At 39.4% G+C, this 22,955-nt stretch overlaps 1 protein-coding gene across 4 annotated transcripts; it reads left to right on the top strand.

Annotated features, from left to right (window-relative positions):
• Positions 1-39: 39 nt before the first annotated feature.
• Positions 40-21,856, top strand: LOC139129940 (uncharacterized). Of its 4 annotated transcripts, none has more exons than XM_070695638.1 (15): positions 40-467; positions 3,116-3,270; positions 4,681-4,825; positions 5,770-6,006; positions 6,724-6,936; positions 8,511-8,720; positions 9,600-9,833; positions 10,233-10,411; positions 11,381-11,594; positions 14,679-14,888; positions 15,255-15,458; positions 15,957-16,307; positions 16,605-16,931; positions 18,009-18,199; positions 18,953-19,187. In XM_070695638.1, the coding sequence occupies exons 1-15, from the start codon at positions 179-181 to the stop codon at positions 19,073-19,075; spliced, it is 3,282 nt and encodes a 1,093-aa protein (XP_070551739.1). In that variant the 5' UTR covers positions 40-178; the 3' UTR covers positions 19,076-19,187. The 4 variants fall into 4 exon arrangements, with proteins under 4 accessions (XP_070551739.1, XP_070551741.1, XP_070551738.1 ...); XM_070695640.1 differs by lacking the exon at positions 18,953-19,187 and adding an exon at positions 20,484-21,856 and having other exon boundaries at positions 42-467; XM_070695637.1 differs by having other exon boundaries at positions 42-467; positions 18,006-18,199; positions 18,953-19,185.
• The last annotated feature ends 1,099 nt before the right edge of the window (positions 21,857-22,955 follow it).

Genomic DNA, 22,955 nt, shown 5'->3' with positions numbered 1-22,955 from the left:
TAATAGAATCTTGTCACGTGCGCTGAACGTAAACAAGATTGATCACCGGGTGTACGGTTTCACTCGAAATGCCGGCAGCATACAGTGAACGACCAAAGGGCACGCTAGTAGACGACCAAAAGTATGCTTTCACAAAGACGAGGCCAGTCAAATCGCAAAGAGTGTAGTAGGAGCAAGGATGCAGTACGATAGAACACCCTCCACAATGGCCTCGCTGGTCCTCTATCTTGGTTTCGTTGTCCTGTTCTGCCGAACATCCGTGGTGCTGTGCTCCGATAAATGTATCGCCATCTGCGAAGAATGTCAGCCGCCGCCGCTTACTACTGACTGTACCGGTGGGCGGCAAAGGCTCGACGGATGCGGCTGTTGCACTGTTTGTGCAGGCCAAGTCAACGACTACTGCGACGATTTTATGTCACCTTGTGATGAAGAATTTGGACTAAATTGTGAAATCAACGTCTGTAAAGGTAGGTTGTTTTTTTTCTTTTTACATGTGAAAACCCCCTTACATCCTCCTAGATTGATGCATATGTAAACTGAGCGAGTGAGTTGATGATTTCACATTTGTGTTTTTTCAATACCAGTAGCTGGCATGTGACAAACACGATGATGAATAGTCTGGCAACTTTGTGGTAACGACCATGAATGCTATGTCGAGTCGTTCCTCTATCAGCGTAAACAAATACATGCGTTACCTGTATCGCACGTAAGAAAATCACGGCGTCGTATAATGTGCTATCAGTGCTATCAACTTTTACAAGAATATTCTAGAGACTTGTCTTTAAAATCTTCTTTCATGATACTGAAAATACACTGATATCGGGTTCGGAACTGTGGACTCGTAAATCCAAAACCGTTAACCAGCTCCTTCACATTCACGCGTTATCAAAAACTTGTCCTCAATATTCTCCCCTGCAAAGAGGAAAATATTCGCACCGAAAAGTACTATGGCCAATTTGCGAGGAAACCGAGCCTATAATACTTTCCAAACTCTATCTCTTGAATTGTCTTTTGGAATCTAAATGTGTACGTTTCTGGCATTTTTTGCCTAGAAGTCATTTCGGGGCCTTGATCGGTCGAGTGTGTTTTCTTGGCCTTTGAGTCGGGCATAGTCAATGTTTGCTTGCATTCCACAGGCTGCAATGTCAAAATATTCCTTGAATGACGATATCAGATGATATTGCCTTGATCCCTTCACATGTTTCTATGGCCATGACGTCGACATTTTCCTTCATATAGTAAGAACTCATAAAGATTATGTCCATACGTATTGTGATATGTATGTATATATGTATGTATGTATGTATGTATGTATGTATGTATGTATGTATGTATGTATGTATGTATAGTAAAATGTGAGTGTAATTATATTACAGAGAGAGAGAGAGAGAGAGAGAGAGAGAGAGAGAGAGAGAGAGAGAGAGAGAGAGAGAGAGATGCTCAAAGACGAAAAAAGCCAAGGTTTCTCTTGAACCAACTCGACTCATCAGTTGTACAGCCATGTAGACTATGTAGGAGAAGCACAGACATGGCATATAGGTGCTAGGTAAACCCATTATGGCGTAAGATGATACGTATACTGCTCAGTCCAAAATAGCATTCCCCAGGCGCCAATTGCATTGAAATAACCGAAAGTGTCAGAACAGAAACTACTATGAACACGTAGTCGGGAAAAGTTTTTTTTTCCCCTCAAGAGAGAGAAATTTGAAAAAAAAGCGTGGGTTGTTTCTGTAAAACACACCGAACTCTTCTGAATGGTCGGTATTATACGTGCTGTTTTGTATTTTCGTGACAGATTGCGTAGTTTGAGAGAGGAACTGCACACAGCGACTTAAATAAAACAATTGACCGGAAGATTTGCTTTTTAAAGTTTGGTTAGCCATGTCATGGCCACTCAGGCACAGCTGGTTTGGCAATCACCTGCAGGACTTGAGGTTTTCTTCCTTTATGTTTTGAAATTCGTTGTCATGGGACGATTGTGTCCCCGTTTTTACAGCACAATTTATACCAAACGTTTTTAGCAAACAGCGCGACGCCTCCGCGGAGGGGGGTGGGGGACTGCTAGATCCTGAGTTCGTTGGACCTGAACTTGGGCGTAACCTTCGTGTTTTGGGGTCGACCTCTGAATGACGACCTGCCCCGAGAGTCAAGGTCGCTAGCGTTTTCTTGAGTGAAAAAACACTGGAATAACATCAATAAGCTTCAGTCTAGGTCTAGTATATATCACCGGGTTAAGGGTTTCGCATCTTCTTTTGGTTCCTGTTGTACGATGCACATATTTTCCTAAAGGAACATCATAATTTTCCATTTTCTTCCGTGCTATATCATTCGATTTCTTTGAAGCAGATTTCAATATTTTAGTCACCTGAGCGTGTGCGTATAAGATAAGGTAAATGGCTGCTATGTTAGCCTAGTCCCTGGATGGAGTATTTTTGCGAAGGCCAAAAAATCTGCGAAGGCAGAAATACTTCGTCTAGGGACTAGGCTACTGCTATGTAAGAGAACCCAACATATCAGCTGGGACTTGATTCCGGGTGACGTTACGGTTCTGCCATTAATATTCGAAAATAAATATTTATCCGAAATTTCAACACGATTTTTGAAAATTTACGCGTTGACTGAAATGGTTTTTGTACTGCAACAACGTAAGTATTGATGAAACTTCCAACAATGCATATTGACGGATCAGACCAAAATAAGCCGGAAGAAGGCTGCACGACAAACAAGATATGATCGAATTCCTGTCAGAAGCCGCTAATATCGAGTACCCAATACGACATTCACGAACAAACCTTTGAGCGTGGTAAGCGCCACTATAGAAGTCGTGTACAATATGTAACATTATCTAGCACAAAGCGGAAAGACTTTCACGATAGTTGTTCCTAGGCAACTAAACACGACTTCTGAAGGGACCTCTGATTATACTATATTGCCAGTGACTTTGTTTCGAATGGGATTGCTTCGTTCCGAGAACTGAGACCACATTGACATAATGAATCGGCCAATTCCAGTTTAAAGTCAATTTTCGCGTAACAAAAACATAACTATACATAACGTTTATTTTATTCACTTAAGAGGGCTGGTCTGTATCTCTACCCATTTTCTCCCTCTACAGGTTCCTTTAATGTTCACGTCGAAACAGAGACACAAGGTTCGTTGACAATAAAATGGGATCCACTTCTGACGCCGGAACATTTTCAACCCTTCCGGTGCGTTCTCTTCTTCACGGAAGAGTACTCGGATATAATCGGAGACTGGTCCGCCAGAGAGGCAAGTCTATTGTACAGCGAACCTTACTAGCGTGTGTTTTTACAGAGTGCCTGATAATGGCAAGTTGTTTCCTCCACAGTTTCGGAAAGCTCTTGCAAGGCAACCTGGAGTTTTCAAGATTTTTCATGATAAATCACCTCAATATGATACCATCAAAAATTTGGTGCCAGCTGGATTTAAGCTGATGCCTAATCAACGCTGCTGTGCAGCCAGGAAAATCCGACCATAGCTTTTTCAATCCCCGAAACAATTATCGTGTTAGACAACTAATGAGACCTTAACTAGCCAAGTTAATATTTCATGTTCCTGATCCTATTAGTCTTTTCAATCGCTCAACTAAACTTTCTCTATGGTCAGAATGAAATGTTCGTTGTCGTTCACATGAGACTGAAAGATGTATAGGTACCCTGCCATCTCCGAGCCAATCTGATTAAAATTAGGATGCCGACGTTTTCCACCTTTGTTTGTTCTTTGCTGTTCACGTTAGCGGACAGTCGACCATCAGCTGTTCTCGTTAGCTGACAGTCGACTGTCAACTAACGAGACTGACAGTCGACCGTCTGCTAACGAGAACAGCAGAGAACAAATAAAGATGAAAAACATCTCTACATCTTATCTTAAAGGGGTAGGTTCTCTATTAGTTTTATCTCTAGGCAAATTGACTAACTGTGCAGAACTTTCAAAGGAGAATACAGGACTAAAATCACATAAACAGTCTATGTAAACAGTCAAAAATGTGAGAACCACGCATTGAGAATTGCCCTTTAATCAAATTGTCTCCGACCCTATACAGGGTTGGAGTTTTTTGCGGGTTTGGCTATACGCTACTGAATCTTTCAGTCAAAGACTTGTGCGATTTGTCATTTTAGAGGTACATTTATCCGCTTCTTTGACTGTATACGTTATTTTAAATACTTCTTGAAAAACAAAATACATATACATATATATATACATATTAATTACATAATCTATGTATACATGTGTATATACAAACTCATTACATATTATATATACGTTTTGTGTATATATATATATATATATATATATATATATTATATATATATATACACATGTGTATACATACAATACTAACACATTTCTTGCTCTACATTGGGAGAAACTGTGTGGTCTCGTTTTACACTCTATTTATTATATTTCAAGATAAATGCAACACCCAACTGTATGAGTCACTGTTTCATATAATGAAGTCCAACTATTCAGATCTTTTCCCACACACAAGTCAAAGCATGAATAAGACGCTCCGTAAACACCTCGAAAGAATCGCGCAACCTCGAAATTGCTATGAAGTCTGAATAAAAACAACTCTTTTGCGACCGACTAATATTTCAATCAATTTCTGGACCCTTAGCTTAGACAAAAATAATTAGCTCTCTAATTATTGTGTTTCAGGTCGGGGATAGTTTCAATTTCGTCTTGGAAGACGTGCGAGAAGGTGTAGATTACTTTATTCGCATAGTTGCCATGCCAATCGACGGGGGATTTGATGATGCTCTTGTATTCACTGAAACATTGGTCTACAGGACTTCCTCACGCGGTAAGTGCAGTAAAATGCCCAGGCCTACAGCGATGGGGTGTTTACGCATTTTTGGTCGGATTCGATGGGTGGTTAAGTATGTATAAAATATTTGCCAGCTAACATGTGTTTTTCTGTCTTGTTTTTCCCCACTTTCTAAAAATATTGTTTCAACCACGGTCTCTCCACTTGGGAGTGTGTTGAAACAACAATTTACAATAACTCGTCATAGTGAATGCGTTCATCGGTCGTCAGCCTGAGGAAAGCAAAACATGCTGGAAAGAACATACATTTAGAGTATAGGTACTAGCTACTATGATGAAAGGACCGATAGACAGACAGAAAGACACACAGAAACACAAAATAACAGACGGAGAGACAGACAGAGAGACAGAAAGACAGATAGACAGACAGACAGACAGACAGATACATACATACATACATACATACATGCATACATTCATACATGCATACATACATACATACATACATACAGACGGACAGACAGACAGACATACATGCATGCATGCATGCATGCATACATGCAGACATACATACATACAGACAGACAGACAGACAGACAGACAGACAGACAGACAGACAGACATACATACATACATACATACATACATACATACATACATACATACATACATACATACATACATACATACATACATACATACATACATAGAGGGGACAGACTCCGACAGTAAGAAATGGCAGTGTTTATTGACGCAGTTATAGTGTTTAATTGCTGATAGATTGATTGACCAATTGATTCACTGATTCATCCAATTATTCGTCCGTTCATATTCATACTAGCCCATACTGCAGCAATCCCCCGTAATAAATACCAATGCCTTCCGGGAATATGATAGGTATCAGTCAAATGGCAGAGCAACGTACAATTGACAATAGTGCAGGTCTATGAGTTGACTTACATAAAGTCCTTCATGCTATAGATTCGTGGTGTCATTTTAACGCTACCCACTACAGCCACGGTGAAGAGCTCCATAACGGTTGCCAGGTGTGTACGTGTCATACGGGCGAATGGTCGTGTCGAGCGAAACACTGCCCTCCTCCAGATGACCTGACTATCATCAACCCGGTCAACTGTCGCCATGTACCCCATCCCAGTGAACCGGAGTGTTGTCAAATTAGGGTATGTGAGGAGAATTCAACAAGTGACTCTCAGCGTTGTAAGTATCCATACTATACCTGTACCTTTAAACTATTCAACAGTAAAACGATTGACATGATAATACCACTCTTCAAATTTGAAGAATGGTATAACATGTAGTTTCAATATAGATTCCTCTCTGCCTTTCTCCGTCCTTGCGACGCGATTCCGAAAGCTCTCTGGTCTAGATTGCAGATTACTTGAAATTCAACAAGATAATCGTTCTAAGCTTAAATTCACATTTTGATCCCGTGAAAGGGAGATACTGACAACATACTTCTTAGGGTTCAATGGCGGCAAATATGCATAAAACCCTGAATAGCCAGAAATCATGTGTTCAATTTGTCATCTACTTTTCTTTTGGTGTATTACGAGGCATGCCATTGTCGATGGGTTTTAACAACAAAAACATGAAGTAGTTTCGGCAGGAACAGTTTTGTAGATTTAGAGAGCCTGTCGGGACAGTCACGCAAAGTGTAGTTTTTGATAGACTGGCGAGCTTCAAAGCTAGAGCCTTGTCCACTTTTAACGAACGTGTTCGGCATGTTTTTGAATCGGCGTATAAATCTACTTTTGGATTTTGAAGAATAAAGAAGTTACGCATTTGATTTTGCATCTTTTGTTAATCAATACTTTACTTTGCAATATTTTCTGCGCTGTCACTTTCAAATATTGCCATAGTTTTTGGGATTTCACAATTTCATACCGTTAACTGTTCCATCATTCCTTGCTGCAGCGTGCTGGCACGATGAAATTGAGCACCGACATGGCGACTTGTATGATCACGGGTGCAATGAAACGTGTTACTGCGACGATGGTGTCGAAAAGTGCGTTCCGCGTTGCGACGATCCTGGCCAACTTGTGCCTAATCCGTCCACCTGCCCGAATCCTACTCTGCTACCGCCGCCAGAGGGCGAGTGCTGCGAAATGTTAGTGTGCCTTCCACCGGGTGAGTACTTCTTGATTTTAAATTCCACATTCGTAGCGTACACGGTGCTTATGTAATGTACAATTCAACAGTGACTATAAAATGTTAGTGAAATCTCCGTATCTGACCATTGGATTAAAAACAACAATTTGAGACGCCAGACTCTACCATGAACCATTTTGTCGGCTTAGTAGATGAGACTGATTTTCGGAGAACATATCGCTGGTCAAGTGAGATATCACAAACATTTTCCTCTGCAGTACAATTTGCTTCTAAGGAGTCTTATAAACATTTGCTGCGATGCTATTCTACCAACTTTGGCTAGCTGATAATGGCTTCGGCGGTCCCCGAAGCCGCCGCCAACAGCCGCAGCATCATTTAAAACTAGAGTTCTCAACCCTTGGTGCACATATTAGTTTATGCTGACATTGGATGTTGACACGAAGCTCTTTATAGTTTTGCTTTTTAATACAACTTAAAAATTCGGTTCGTAGAGAAAGCTGACAGTCAACCAGCTTTACAGAACCGTTTCAAAATTTATCCTACACGTAGGGTTTGTTGTTTGACGGGATTGCTGGAAATATGAAAATGTAAACCCTTCTGAGCGTACTATTCATCTATACTTGCTTTCACAACGTATTATATACACTGAGGCACTAGCGGTAATCTGACAGGTTAAATTTGCAATTCATCAACACAAAAATGTGAAAATAAAGGGAGTATTCAAACCATTACGCCTGATTATAGAACTAATTTGGGATAATTGGATAGCGTATTAATGTTTGTTTAATCAGTAAATGTAGCACTTGTTTTATGGGAATTTGTAATATTACAACTTTAAACCATAGGGCACATAAGCTTAACAATTATGATAAATTCCAATTCTCCCAAATCAGTTCCAATCGTGTTTTATTCAATGACAAGAAAAATACTTTAATGGTAACATATTTCTCTCAGACTGATTAAAATTCAAGGTTTAGCAAATAGTCGCGAATTTTATATAAGCAATAAACCACGTCCAGTGACGGTACACAGCGAGATTTTGACAAGTTATATGGAGTGAAATGGTCAAAATCGAGTGGTATACCCGTTGCTGAGGCGGGTTATTGCTATTATATCTAACATTAAATTGAAATTTTAGCGTGAAAATCAAAAAGGGAATTTTTCTCTTGCTGAGACCTCGTGTCTGTTCAAATTATGCTAAATTGCGAATATAGCATGGTTATTTTCACGTCTCGACCAATCCGATCCCAGTATTTTCGCCATCAATATACCAGATATAATGTACAATAATAAATGAAATTCTCAATGAATGTAGTCGAACTATTTTATTTTAAAACTCTTATTTCAATATATAATGCGCATTGTGGTATTCATTGCAAAAATTACTACAATTCCATCGTCATATAGACTGGGGCTCATTTTTTCCTCGGATTCGTCTTTTTGGGAAGTTAAAGGAAAATGATGTATAGGCGTATGTTTTTGAGTAATGTAGGTGTCTGAACTTCTAAAACCAGGGACAGGAATTGAAGTATTATGATCTTTAATAGATGTATGTCGGTACTGTTGTCGTGATTTCCACTTTTTGTTGTCAGCCGGATCTTGTGAATTCAATGGAAATGTATATGAAGACGGTGAACGATTTGATGTGGACTGTATAATGAGATGCCACTGCCAAGGAGGCGACGTTGGATGCGTATCCTTGTGTCCACCCACGCTAATGACACCATCACTGGAATGTCCATCACCAAGACTGGTCGACGTACCGGATGAATGTTGCCAACAATGGCAGTGTGGCCCACCGGGTAAGCCTCCCTTTCCTACGATTCAAGTGAAGTAAATGCGTTACATACATACATACATACATACATACATACATACATACATACATACATACATACATACATACATACATACATACACACACACATACATACATACATACATACATACATACATACATACATACATACATACATACGTGCGTACGTACGTACTGTGAATGTGGTATTTGCAGTACACGCCATGCAAAATCATATTTATTGAATAATTTGCGCCAAATTATTGTCCAATTACGTGTTTCTAGATACTTGAACATTGAAAGTCTGTTTCTCGTTTGTATATGTTAACCTGAACGTACCGAGTGAAGCTTGTATCACACAGTGGTCATCTAAAGAGGCACTGCGTAACTCTCCTTCTGTCCTATGATAGATCACAGTGGGCATCGAAGAACATAATGACAGATATCATTGTGTATTCATTATAAAAATTCAGTACTGGATATTTCATTGAAATAAACATGTTTGACATGTAATAACAACAGATTATTTTCTGTTAGTAAATTACCGACTACCTACTTTGTCTATATTTATCCCACTGAATATCATCACAGTAACATTTCACATTTCATCTTCAGGACCTTTTTGCGTCAAATAACTATGGAAAAAGTAGTAGATGATGAACAAATTTCAATCCATTTTCATTATCTATGATCGATATAACTAAATCATAATCATTGTGCTGTTCAAAGTTAAGAACGGTTTGTATATTTTTACATCGCTTTACTGACAGAATATATTACATTACAATTTCAACTTCACATACATTTTAATATTTGTGATACAAGGTACCATCGGTCCGGAATTTATACTGACTTTATTTCTCCGAAATTCAATTATCTTCAGTCAATATAAAGTGTGAGCTTGAAGGAGTCGAAGTAAGTGAAGGAGACTGGATCGATGTCAACTGCGAGCATCGCTGTCAGTGTCAGTATGGGGCGCTCCGTTGCTTACCCCTGTGTCCTGTCCTCGTTCCCATGTCCCAGATGCCTTCATTGACGATCTGCCCAGAGCCGTTTATTGGCAAGAGGAACGAGGATGATTGCTGCACGGAATTTTTCTGCCACCATCCAGACCGAGGTGAGTGATTTCATACCGGAAAATCGTAAGCTCACTTTATCGCAATAATAACCATTATGACTCTGATATCCAGATTGTAAGGCACTGAGCTGCAACATATATGTTACACGTATACATACTGGCATACTGCGTATCTGTGTGGTTCGATAAGGCAGGATGAATGACATTTGCCTGTTTATTTATGACAGGTAGTGCCATATAATATAGGTTGTGATATATATATATATATTATATATATATATATATATATATATATATATATATATATATATATATATATATAATATATATGTATGTATGTATGTATGTATGTATGTATGTATGTATGTATGTGTGTGTGTGCGTCGTGACGACGATAAAATTTCGAATGTTTATACCTGCATTATTTTCTGTCCTCAGAGAGCCCAAACGAGGTCCAAGATGTGTTGTCCGAATCATCCGGGCCGTCGTCTTTGGTTGTCAGTTTCTTCCCACCGTCGAATACCGAGATACTTGCTGTCATCGACAGTTACGAAGTTTACTACACCAGCCAGGTCAACGTCTCCGACATCAGCCAATGGCAACTCAAAAGAGTACAGGCGAGTTTAAGTGTTTCTGGATGGTTGGTTACGCTACTTGAAAAGTATCTTGTTGTGTGTGTGTCAACATTAATTATGGTATCATCATTTTTTCTGTAACAATGTGAGAAAAAAATGATGAATTAAAATTGATCTATGCTAAAATAGACGATAACAAAACAATAAACAACAATAACAATAACAAGAGGTAGAAACTAAGCTCTCTATAGTTGTTTCTGGCACATGCGCACAGATGACAACAGCTCTTTCTGCCCAAGAGTGCAAATCGCCGTCGTAAAACTACTTTTCTTTTCTTTTACGGCAACTTCTGACTCCTAGATGTTGGCGCATTTCTGTGGAGGAGCGAATCGAAGCCCTGGCTCACGAGAAACAACTGCAATTACCGTAAAGAAGCATGACAAGTTGACTAGAAAGTAGCTTTACTGTGAAGCATTGGTGCAGCACTGCCATCATTGTTATTTTGTTCACAGTAATCGTGTTGTTTTGATCACATTATATGTTCGTAAATACCTTGACCATGACGAAACCGACGGAAAGATTGGTTCTATTCCGACCAGGCGTGCAAATTCCCTATTGTCTTTATTAGTCTAGGATCTCTCTGGCGTTCGGTTTCCCGAAACTACCGCTAGAGAGATCCAAGGATACCAATATCCGAACTTCATTAGTCTGTGTTGGATGCAGGGGCCGGCAGGATAGTGACCTTGCGCTATTTGCTTGGTTTACTGTTGCTGTCGTTCTTTTAGTTATTTGCTTTCAGGTTTTCAGTGACAACTTTGAGTAAAAACAGTCCGTATTTCCAAAACCTACTTTACAGTGAATATTACATGTCAGTCATCCATTCCGAGTCTACGAAGGAGACACCGAGCTTGGAAACCGACAAAACTTGCTCCCACCTCATCCCCGTATTTATAAAATATTTGGCTATTCTGATGTTGTTTCGTTTAATGATGTTCGTTTGTTTCAATTCAGGCAACAACGAAAATTCCGACAGAGAACAGTCGAGGAAGACGAAGCGTTAACCATGAGAGCAGGATCACAGTTGAGGTCACTGGTTTAACACCCAATACCGTCTATTTCATCAAAATAAGAGTCAGCATTGGTATAACGCCGACACATTACGTCATACTGCCAGAATACTTACCATACTCTGATACGGTTGTGTTGAAGACGGCAAATTCAACAGGTAATGGTAGACTTAACTTGTGGTTCAACTTAAGTTACGCATCCGCACATTTATCGTTTAGGCTTAGAACGACCCTGATTTTTATTTTGAATAAATTGACGAGGGGCATAACGCTTAGTTAGACCAAAGTGACGTCAATTTCTCGAGTAATCGCATCCTGCAACTGAAACATAAAAAACAACGATAACAACATGTATTTATCTGCTCGAGGAACAAGGACAGTTTATGGAATGTATGTGGTTCGATTCATAAAATGCAGTCACAAGTGCATGCCTGCCACTTTGTCATGCCTGCCTCATTTACGCATGCTCGGAGGGAAAGTGGGGGGGGGGGGTGCAATGCAGCGGATAGGTAGACCGTCAGACAGACCATGAAAGTACATCACTATGATACCAATACTTTTTCCTGTTCCTGAACTCTATATAAGCACGATGATAAAGACAGGCTATCTGAATTAGGAAGCGTTCTTTCCCACGGTCTTGCAATACATCATTATGATATATCGGCCGATTTTTCATGTTGTCTGGAGAATTTTAGGAATGTTCAATGTATCTGCCTACGCTCATTTTTCCGGATGTGACATGTAATACCTAATAATTTTTATGTGTACAGATCACGCTGCCATCTCGATATAAAAGCCTGTCTATCGATGCTGCCCACACGTTTTACAGTCAGCGGCTCTTTTACATATTTAAAATTAGTCTAAAAGGGCGCCGTCGTTTCAAGCTGTTGTGGTACCATCTTTGCTGTTTCTTTCCCAAAACACAGCGATCTATCGTAGCAATGGAAAATCGATGGGATGACCTATTTAAATCATCATCAATTCTTTTGAATGGTAAGGATGGGAGTAAGGCCTCAAGGATGATGACATCACTATTTTCAGACGATCACGAAACAACGGAGGATCCTAAAAATTGTTTTGCAGATTACAAAGAATATTGTTCGCAACTTTTCATAAACGTTTCATTGGCCATTCTTTGATGAGATAATTGTCCAGGAACTTGGGAATGTCTTTTGGTTATCGCAACTTGGTCATCCGATGTAATTGTATACGACAGTACATGCCGAAACAATGAATTGCTCGTCATTTTTGTCGAGGCCTATTGTGTTTTAGCAGTGTCAGCGCTAGTACGGTAGTTTCGTTGTTTTTCCCGTTTACGTCGAGCGGTGAACGCGTATTTTTCGGGCCAAAATCATATAGAAGATCAGACCACATCACATCTAATTTGTGTATCACAACGCGTGATGCCGTCTGTACCCGAACGAACAGTTGAAATTCTTTACCTATACCTTCTCTTACTGAAGCGACAGCCTACGAACACAAGTCTTTCTTTCCCTGTCACCCCATCTCCCCGCGCAGTCGCAATACAGCGATGATGTTAGAGAGAGTTTGGTGATGAAAGCATAATTTGCATGCATTATTCATTTATTGCCTCATTGGTCTGGATATCGAAAAAAAATCTCTCAGTGGTGCACAATAAGACAGAAATTTGGGTCGTGGTCGTGACAATGATGACGCGGATTGTTTTCGCCTTCCAAGATGTGGAGCGTTTTTCGGAGTAAACATATCACTTTAATTTTCAGAATTAAATTTCCACTCCGGTTTTTTCATATTAGTTTTGTCATTTTGCAAAAAGCAGTGAGGATGAAACACTAACATTTTTTGTCATCGTTTCATACCATGCCTTCCCAAGATCCATCTTTATCACAGTCAATCCTTTATCTCGGCTACTTCTTTCAACAATTCGAGAGCTCGGGTCAATTTACGCCTTGTCTTGCGCAGTGCAGTGTAGAAACACATTCAGATTGAAAACGTGTGTTGACCTATAACTTTATCCAGCCAGACAATTTCTTTCAACGCCACGAAAGAGAAGGCTAGACCGTTTACTTAATATTAAAACATGGAAAAGCTTGTGAAATATTGTGATCTACATAGTAAGATAACACCATAAAATGTCAAGAAGGACTGACGTCACGGTAGTCGAAATGTATGTGTGAAAATAGAATGTTTTACACTTGATGCAAGATGAGAAGAAATTAGCACGTGTCGTCGTAATGCGGGACTTTGTTTGATCAAATGACGTAGGACGTATAAGATCGTGTTTCGGACATTGAAAGTGACAGGCATCGTGTTTAGGACATTTAAAGTGACAGGCTTCTAATAGGCGTACATGTGTAGAGATTGTTGCGAATCGTGAAAATTAAACTTTACAGATTATAAGAATTCGAACTTTTAAAGTCTTCGTATTTGTAAGCTATGTCGGTTTGGTAACCAACTACAGAACCATATCATTAATGAATATGCTCATTTTGAATTGATTCTTCGGCAACCAAGCTTGCTAAGGTTGTCCCCCTTTCTTCTAATTTTACGAAATCGAAAATACAGAACTGCTCATTCTGGCACAATCAGAGACTGCAATCATAACTAATGTTGTCATTTTAAAGCAGACTAAAATACCCCTTCTACGGTCAAAAAGTGGCTTATTCTCCTATGACACTTTATTCAGGTCTTAACGCACAGGCCAATGCGAAAAGAAAAGCAGGTTTTACTTGGATGTCTGTTTGTGCCAAGGGAACTACTTTCGAACCAAAAACTAGCACAGAATACCGGAGCAGCCTGGGAAACAGATATTTTGATATTGAATTACCAAGGAACGTGCGCAGTATCCAGGCGCCAAGTCAATTTTGTAGAAACATCGTAAAGAGTGTTGTTTTAATCTTTAATGTTTCAAGTCGGTGAGTTCGTGAAATCCAGCTCGAGATGGAATTGCTCCACAAAAGGCAGCGGGAATACATCAATGTGTAAAATCACGTGAGAACAAATGAATGAGGGACTTGTGAAAATATCTGAACAATTCAGATTGTTTTGTCCCAACGTGGATGTGCTTGTACAACCAATGTCCCACACACACACACTTATGTAAACGTTTGCTGGGAAGGAGTTAACCTCGCCCTCTCCCTCTGCTACACAAATATACAACACTTTTTAAAAAAATGTTCATATTGTGTTATTCTTCAGTTGTTTTTACCTACTAAATTGCGATTTCACTCTACGTTCTATGGTATATCCTGTATATCGTACAGGTGGGCCGTGTCACTTTAGAGACAAGATTTTAGAGGACGGAGAAGACATGCAAGATGGGTGTGTCCAAAGCTGTAGATGTGACCTTGGCGTCCTGGTCTGCAAACCACTGTGTCAGATTTACACGCTCCTACCGTCAGCAGAATGTCCTGTACCAAAACTTATTACAATAGAAGGACGGTGTTGTCGAGAGTGGAGATGTTTTGCCAACGGTACTGTAACAATTTATTCATGGCACAGAGGCGCATCTTTTCACGCAACTCCTGAAAACTTTCCACGTTCTCTATGAGAATTTCGTTCTATTGCATTCTAGACAAGTTTTCGTTCTATTGCATAGTGTACAAACTGCATCGTATTGGCACGGTTAACAAATTCTTGGCATTTCAACATACATCAGGGTGAAACTTCAAATAACTTATTTTTGTCGAACATAAATCACTAAATGTTATGCTACAGCTATTGTCTCTTTAACACATTGACTATGGACGGTTTCAGAAAAAAGAAAGCAGTCCACTTTATGTCGGCATATCAAAGAGAGGAAATGATGACTAACTCTCTATACACATCTCTACTTACAGAGGGCGACTGTAGGCGTAACAACAGGACCTACCTTCATGGCGAGGAATGGAGAGAAGGCTGTGACCAACGCTGTTTCTGTAGTATGGGGGTTGTTACATGTCAGTATCTCTGTCCCGATACAGAGAGTGCCCCCAGTGACTGTCCTCAGGCTACCTTGATTCCTATGCCAGATACGTGTTGTAAACAGTGGGTTTGTCATCCAGGTGAGAGAAGATGATGGCGCTGTAGAAACGTGCTCGTTAGCCGTAACGAAGGCCACATCAAGAATAGACTATCTGTTGTTTCACTATCATCATCATCATCATCAACAACAACAACAACAACAACAAAAACAACAACACCAACTACAACAAACCAACAAAAAACCCTAAACCAAAAAAAAACTGGTTTTCACGTATTAATGCTTAACACGATTGGAACTAATTTGGGATAATTGGATCTTTATATTTTTCAAATTTCTCAAAAGTTTTAGGTGCCCTATAGCTGAATGTTGCGATATTACAAATAACTCATAAAACAAGTGTGTAACTTGAAAAGAAAAGCAGATGAGGTTACATTTGCAGCCTGAATCGACATTACTTCACCATCCAATTATCCAAAATTAGTTCCAACTGTGTTGCTTACTCTTTTGTTTTTAATGTCTTATCTCGAATAAGAGCGCAGGCCCTTGTAAAATTTGTCTTATTATTAATCACATTCAGGCGTGACACCACGACCCCGCCCAATGCCACCCATCTTGCCACCATTCTCTCTGCTGTCAATCAATATCACAACTTTCGACGTCACAGTCACGATAGCTGTGATTCGCTGGTCACCGCTGACTGACCTACAGCGCAAATACGTCACAGGGCTCGTCGTCAAGCACAAGGACCTGCTCACGGCCAATCAGTGGAGACAATCAGAGGAACTCCATCCATCAACGAGGAACTTCACGTTGATTGGCTTAAAGGCTGGGAGAACGTATCTTGCGCAGATTGTAGTTATCATCGAGAAGTCAATGCTCAGTGTTCATCTGGATTCAAATATCGTCACGATACACACAAAAAACAAAGGTACAATAAGTTTACTACTACCTAACTCGTCGTAGAATTTCGTTGTGTTTTCGTAGTTTGACAGACAGATATCGGCAAATGTGATAGGGAAGGGCCTGGATTTTACGAAGATATTCTGCAAAGGAAATAAAAAGTTTATAACTTTTAGAGCAATCTCGGTATTTCTATAGGAAGGTCGAATTTATCCTCGCTAAATTTCCCACATAAACATCCAAAATATTGATATAACATATCGGGCACTTTAAATTTCCATACAATTGTGGTAATGACTGTTCGTCTTTCCCGTATGTATTCCAGGGTCTCCGTCGACAATGCCGTTCCTTATACCCGTGGAAATCAAAATTTCCGCAGTGACCGACAGTTCATTGAGAGTTACATGGACGTCATTGCCTCCGGACATTGTCAACCATCTTCGAAGTTTACACCTGGTTTATAACGACACAGACCAGTGGTCCGGATCCCTAGGGAAAATACAAGTTCAATATGGCGTCAACAATACTGAAATTTTTGATTTAAAAAGCGAACATAAGTACACGGTTTTGCTCCTTGGTATTTGGGGTAATGGTACGGTCCTACGTGAAATTAAATCAAATGTAGAAACGGCAACAACAAAACGTTTAACAGGTGAGCAGATCGTGTCACAAGTTTCAACACTAATGGCTCTGCGCTGCATCACAAGCATTCTCATAACATAATCTTCAGTGACATATGATGCACACAAAGCACGTTGCTGAATGCAAAGTGTTACTCTTACGGCGACCTTGGCATCTAAGTAAGGCACGACATGGAATTCAACTTAGTAAAAACACCATTATACTTTCAAAAAACTTCCACATTTTGAAAAATTCGTTCCGCTTTGACCACTTGGTGAACGTCAATGGATTTTTTAATGTTCAAAATTTCACCAGGTAGGCAGTATACATCTATTCTGAATATTCTGTGCTACGTTCAACGCTTACTCAGACTATTATTTAAGTTTCCTCTCTCAAAAAACATTTGGCCTTACAGAATGTTTTTCTCAGCTGTCCACCCTATCGCAGTTTCCAGTAGTTCCATTAACCCCAATACCAATAGCGAATCTGCCTTGTTATTTGCCTAGTGTCTCTCACAATTACAGCGGACCTTGGGCAAGCCACTTCTACTAAACCTTATGGTAATGACACGAATAAACGCCCTATGTGGTCGTCAAGTGACCTTCGAAACCATCTATGTCAGTGTTTGTGTTCCCAGTTGTCATGAGAGCACCGCCGTCAGTAAAAAATATCAAATATAACAAAACCTAGCAAAAATAATCGAATTTCTCAATGATATCATTTAGTGAACACGGTCGTTTGATTGTTGAAAGATATATTCCACCATTGCAAATTTTTCACAGTCTACTGGGCGGAAACAGCAATAACATTCGTACATCAGTTTTTTTAATTTGTGGATAAATATTTGTACATCAACAGTGAATGCAACCTCTTCAAAGCAACAAACTTAGGGTATTAATTCTTTAACAACACGTTGCCGTCCTTGAAAATTGATGACGTCCCCTGACGTCAGAACTGCGAATTTACCGAGAATGGCAGTGGCTATCCAATTATCGACGCGGTATAGTATTGCAATGGTTCACCCTGCCTATCTTTAGCAAAGATAAAGAGCATAGATACTAGAAGGAAACGTAACTTTTTTACTATCCTGTAATTTTCATTTCAGAAGGTCCACACCCGTCGACGAACAATAACAAATACATCATTATAGGAGTCTGCGTGGTAGTAGCGTTCGTCATAGCGTCACTGGCCTGTCTACTTTTCATATACATCAAAAGGCGAGACCAGCGCGAGGCAAACTACGATGTCGACAGTGCGGTGGCGTTTGAAAACAAAATATACGATACAGAAGATGGAGAGGTCAGTCGTTACTTTACACATTAAAACTGTCTCAAATATAAAAATGACGCATCAGATATATATTTTATGGATGTCGGTGATAGGTTTGTTGATTGTAGTGTTACGATTTACACCAAGGAAATCAAGATGCAGAGAGAGAGAGAGAGAGAGAAAGAGAGAGAGAGAGAGAGAGAGAGAGAGAGAGAGAGAGAGAGAGAGAGAGAGAGAGAGAGAGAGAGAGAGAGAGAGAGAAAGAGAAAGAGAGAGAGAGAGAGAGATCAATAAGAGATGCCACTTTGGAAGTTGCCGTGCCTTATAGTTTTCAGTTTATCATCTTTCCGTTAAAACATTTGCCAACAACGATCTCTCTGTAACTTCACATTAATTGCAATCCCTTACTTGAATTTGTCACACCCAGACATGTGCTCAAAATGGTTACGTTTTCCGTTTGTATCATGGTAAATGGTAAAGTTAAGTGTACCTATAAATTGACGAATACATGATTAGGGGACTTTAAAGGCTGGCAATATTCGGCCGGAATTCTATAACCTTGAAGAAGAAATTAAACCTCGCCATATGAGGGCGCTAATCGCCCGTCGTCTTCAGATCCATTAGCTGTAACTTTTGGTCATTTTTTTATTTTGTTTGTTCTGTGTATCGTCTGCAGTTTCTGGTTTGAATCCCTGAAACATGGAGAAATTCCTAATATTTAGCTCATAAATATACCCTATATGATTATAATCTGCATTGTTATTGTTTAAATTTTGTATTCAGGTCCGGACAAGAATACCATTATCAACAATAACAGTGGTTATTTCACATATACAGGCTGGGTTAGCAAGCAGGACACCGGGCATTGGTCATGATGATCGGATTATAGTAAAATTATGTAGTTAAGGTAATATGCACCTCGAAAGTGAAAGACTTAAACTTTCGCTCTAACTTTCCTCAAGGAATATTTCAATCATTCTCTTTCAAAATCAAGAATAAAAATAGGGGGTCACCGTGCAAATTTTGGTACTAGAGAAAGAAATAACCCAAGATTTACCGATATTAGAAATTCAAAATGGCCGCCATCTCTGTGTTAACTCTATGGCGAAAAATAAAAATTATCGAATTTCAAAAAACTAAGCCGGTGAAAAGTTTTCTTTCACCGAGAGCTTTAAAATGAACCCCCACATGTGGTATATCAGAAGAGAACTGTAAAAGTTTGAGAGTCCGAATGTCTGTCCCCGAGGTGCGTTCTACCTTAATACATACAGAGTAGTGAATACAGAGTAGTGAAAAATTAGTCAAAAGTTACAGCTAATGTCCCTTTAACGTTACTCTGCGACGCCATGCAACGCAAGTGAAATGCTGTCTGTCTTCATGGATGAAGACATTCCACTTTATTTATAAGACGAGGAATAAAGAAGCTGATTTTGTGGCTACGTTTTCAAGCCTTGCGAGACTTTGAGGCAAAGGATGCGCCTTGAACGCATTCTTATAATGGTATTATATCATTGATATTTTGTCTCATCTTTCACGGTTAGTGGCTGCTGTTTCAGACCAATCCTTCGTACTTTTATATTTTTGCTTGCATAATTACAGTTATGTAGACTTGACATTCCATGTTGATGGTTTAATAGGAATATCTTCAAAAAAAGGAAGCTCGTGTCAAGGTCCCTCAAGTGAGTTTGGTACACTTGTGTAAAGTGTGAAGTACGAACTCCGAGATTCGATTGGCATGAGTTTGTGTGATTTGAAATCACCTTGGCCAGGCAGTCAAGTCGGTACGCAAAGACAAACGCATTGTTGCGAATGCTGTGTCCCGCAGTTGCACTGCTTTTGCCGGATAAAGATACGCACGATTACCCGTTAATTATTCTTGAAAAACTGTTACAATAATTTCCAAAAAATGCTCTAGTTCACGAACGGACTGCAAATTTGCGTATGTAAATCGTATGTTGGAGTTTTCTACAGAAAATTGCCATTATTCGTAATTTTTTTACAATTTTAGATAAATTACAGTGATATACGTATCGAGGAGTTATGGTTTCCATGGAAATGAGGCAAATAAACTGGAAGAATTGGTGAAGTGGTACGATTATCATTGCGTTTTACAATTAGTAACATTAATACTAGTATTTATTTTTTTGTCGCTGTAATCATTTAGATTTCCGATGGGCGTCAAAATTAGTCATATCATAACTTGACCTAAACGCTGTCTATGGTGTGACCATTTTAATAATGCTCTAAGGTAGTCGTTTTACAAGTACTTGTTAACCGTCGACATAAGCATTCTCTTTTTGCCTTTCATTTACAGAAGTAACAAGCTTGGCAGCCCGGAGAATTTTCAAAGATAAGAAACACTTGGAATTGGATGAATGCAGCGAATGATTGATAGAACTAAAGCGACGGCAACAGTCACGGTGTAAAATGCCATCTAAGTCAGAGTCGCGGTTGTACTTCGTCATATTGGTGCATTTACCGAAACCTATTAAACTATTTCGAATTCGTTTGGTTCAGAAGTTGTCTGATGCAGACGAGGAGTCACAGGACAACGTCGTAGCTGATTCGTTTGACAAAGCTGAGGAGTTGATTTACTCAAAGACCCTCGAGAAAACGAGGGGATATGATTTACTCATCAAATAAGTGGATAAACTGTAATGTGAACTTCCATTCCGTCTGCAAAAACGATAGAAGCGAGTTTTAATGTTACCCGGGCAGATTTTTGGTACACACAGACGGAGCCTAAGCAAAGTTTGCACAGATGACAAGGTTTTTGTACTTCTGGACGAATCCTGAGCCAAGGTAGCATAGATGACACTTCGAAATTAAAAGCGAGGCGTTCGTTTTCCTGCAATTATCAAGTGACAATAAGGAAAGAAATCCAGTAAATATTGTGCGTAGGCCATGGTGGTGTGTTAACAGGAGTCTCTTGTTAGAAATCTAGATCATTTGTGTATAGCACGACTCCTGTTTGATTATTTCAAATGGTAAATTTTCATATTTTGACGATGTAAGGTATCCTTTAAGACAGTGAACAGTGCATGACCTGTGTGTATGTTTTGCACTTATCCAAGACAAAGAGACTCACAAGTCGTTGACGTTGGTGGCGTAGTTTTTCTGTCACTCCAGAAAAAGCTTTTCAAAATCAATTAGGTGAATTCAAGCAATGCTGATTTTGCAAGAGTAAAGTCTGTTCAAATATTTCTGTGTCGTAAACTTAAGATGTGGTTTACTCTTTCATAGGGCAGTCGTTTTGAGCGTTATTACCTCTATTTTTTTATGCCTTTTTCTCCCGGGCTTTTTCTATTTTTCATTCCGTTTGTAAATATAGTTGTTGTTCTCATGAAATCATGCCGAAATGCGTGGGGATCAACTTGTCAACACACCCTTTATGTATTTAATATCAAACGTTGTTCTTACCAGCCGAGTTCTAGTCCAGAATTCATTTGTCAACAATAATGATGCATATAGTGGACAGTGCATAGTCTTTACAAGACCTAATACACTTTGTAATTCATATTTTGGGGCCAAAGAATGTAACGATGTACGAGTTTTAAGAGGAAACACATTGAAAGTATTATCGAAAGCTACCCCTATAGCGTCCCTTTATCACACATTTTTGGAAATAATTAGTATTTCTTTTAGGTATGTAAGCGGGATTTTATTAAAGGCGTGTTTTGTCAACTACTTTGCAAGAGGCTTGTACCTGAACAGTGTAAAGAACTGTCCATACAATACAGAATTGACCGCAACATCATACCACAAGCTTTAAGACAGGGAGTTTGGCCCTTTAAAGGGACAAACTCACTATCTTTTCCTTTTTCCCCATTATTCCTTTTCTGTTTACTAAAGCAATTTGAATTGTCAATCATCAGCTCTATTCCAACTTTCATATACACAAAAGATGTATGTATACATGCTGATAACATATGGTAATTTTTGATATCTAACATAATTGTTATATCTACAAGCACGGAGGGAGAAGAGATATGACGACTGACAATTTAGTATATTTCAGTAAGCAAAACAAGACGAACACTTATCCACGTGAAACAAAAATAACGGAAATAAAATATAAGGATTTCGACTTGTACCATTATTTTAGGTAAGACGAAACTCGATACAAAAAGTTTTGAGATCTGCTTCCAACTTTCCCCAGGGAAACTTTAAAACGTTCCCTTTCATTATCAAGAATAAAAATCATGGAGGGGAGGGGGTCACCTTGCAATGTTTTGGACTGGCGAAAAGGTTACCTAAGATTTACTGATGTTTAATCTCAGTGGCTGCTGCGCACTGGTTGGGTTTGTGCGGACAAACAATTTACTTTTCAATTTTCACAAACACAAGTCAATTACACTTCATTTTCTCACAGATTTCAAAATGAGCCCACGCAGGGAGTACACCAGCAAAGTATCAAAAAATTTGAGAGTCCGGGTATATGTACCCGACCACAAATACCTTACTTATCAGCAGCAGCAAAGTTAAGGACACCTCAATGAAATCATGCTATTCGAGGCATTGTTCATTCGCTTGATTTTGATTTTCAGTGCGAATACAGACCGTGAAAACGCGGCCTATCGATCCTCTTGAGGTTGAGGGTTTCTAGCAAGAGGTGTCAGAAAAGTTACCACAGGGATAACCAGCTTAGGGTAGAGATCACATTTACAAGTAGGACTGGTAAGTCTGCGCATATCGTAGAAGACATGATTTCAACTCCCTTTCCCATATAAGAAAGGTGACGTGCTAATACTGTAACACGATCAGAAGTATTTTGGGGTAACTGCAT

The sequence above is a fragment of the Ptychodera flava genome, chromosome 3 (assembly GCF_041260155.1).
Source record: "Ptychodera flava strain L36383 chromosome 3, AS_Pfla_20210202, whole genome shotgun sequence".
NCBI lineage: Eukaryota > Metazoa > Hemichordata > Enteropneusta > Ptychoderidae > Ptychodera > Ptychodera flava.
The sequence above is the reverse complement of the archived record's forward strand: the minus strand, read 5'-3'. Positions and strand labels throughout refer to the sequence as shown.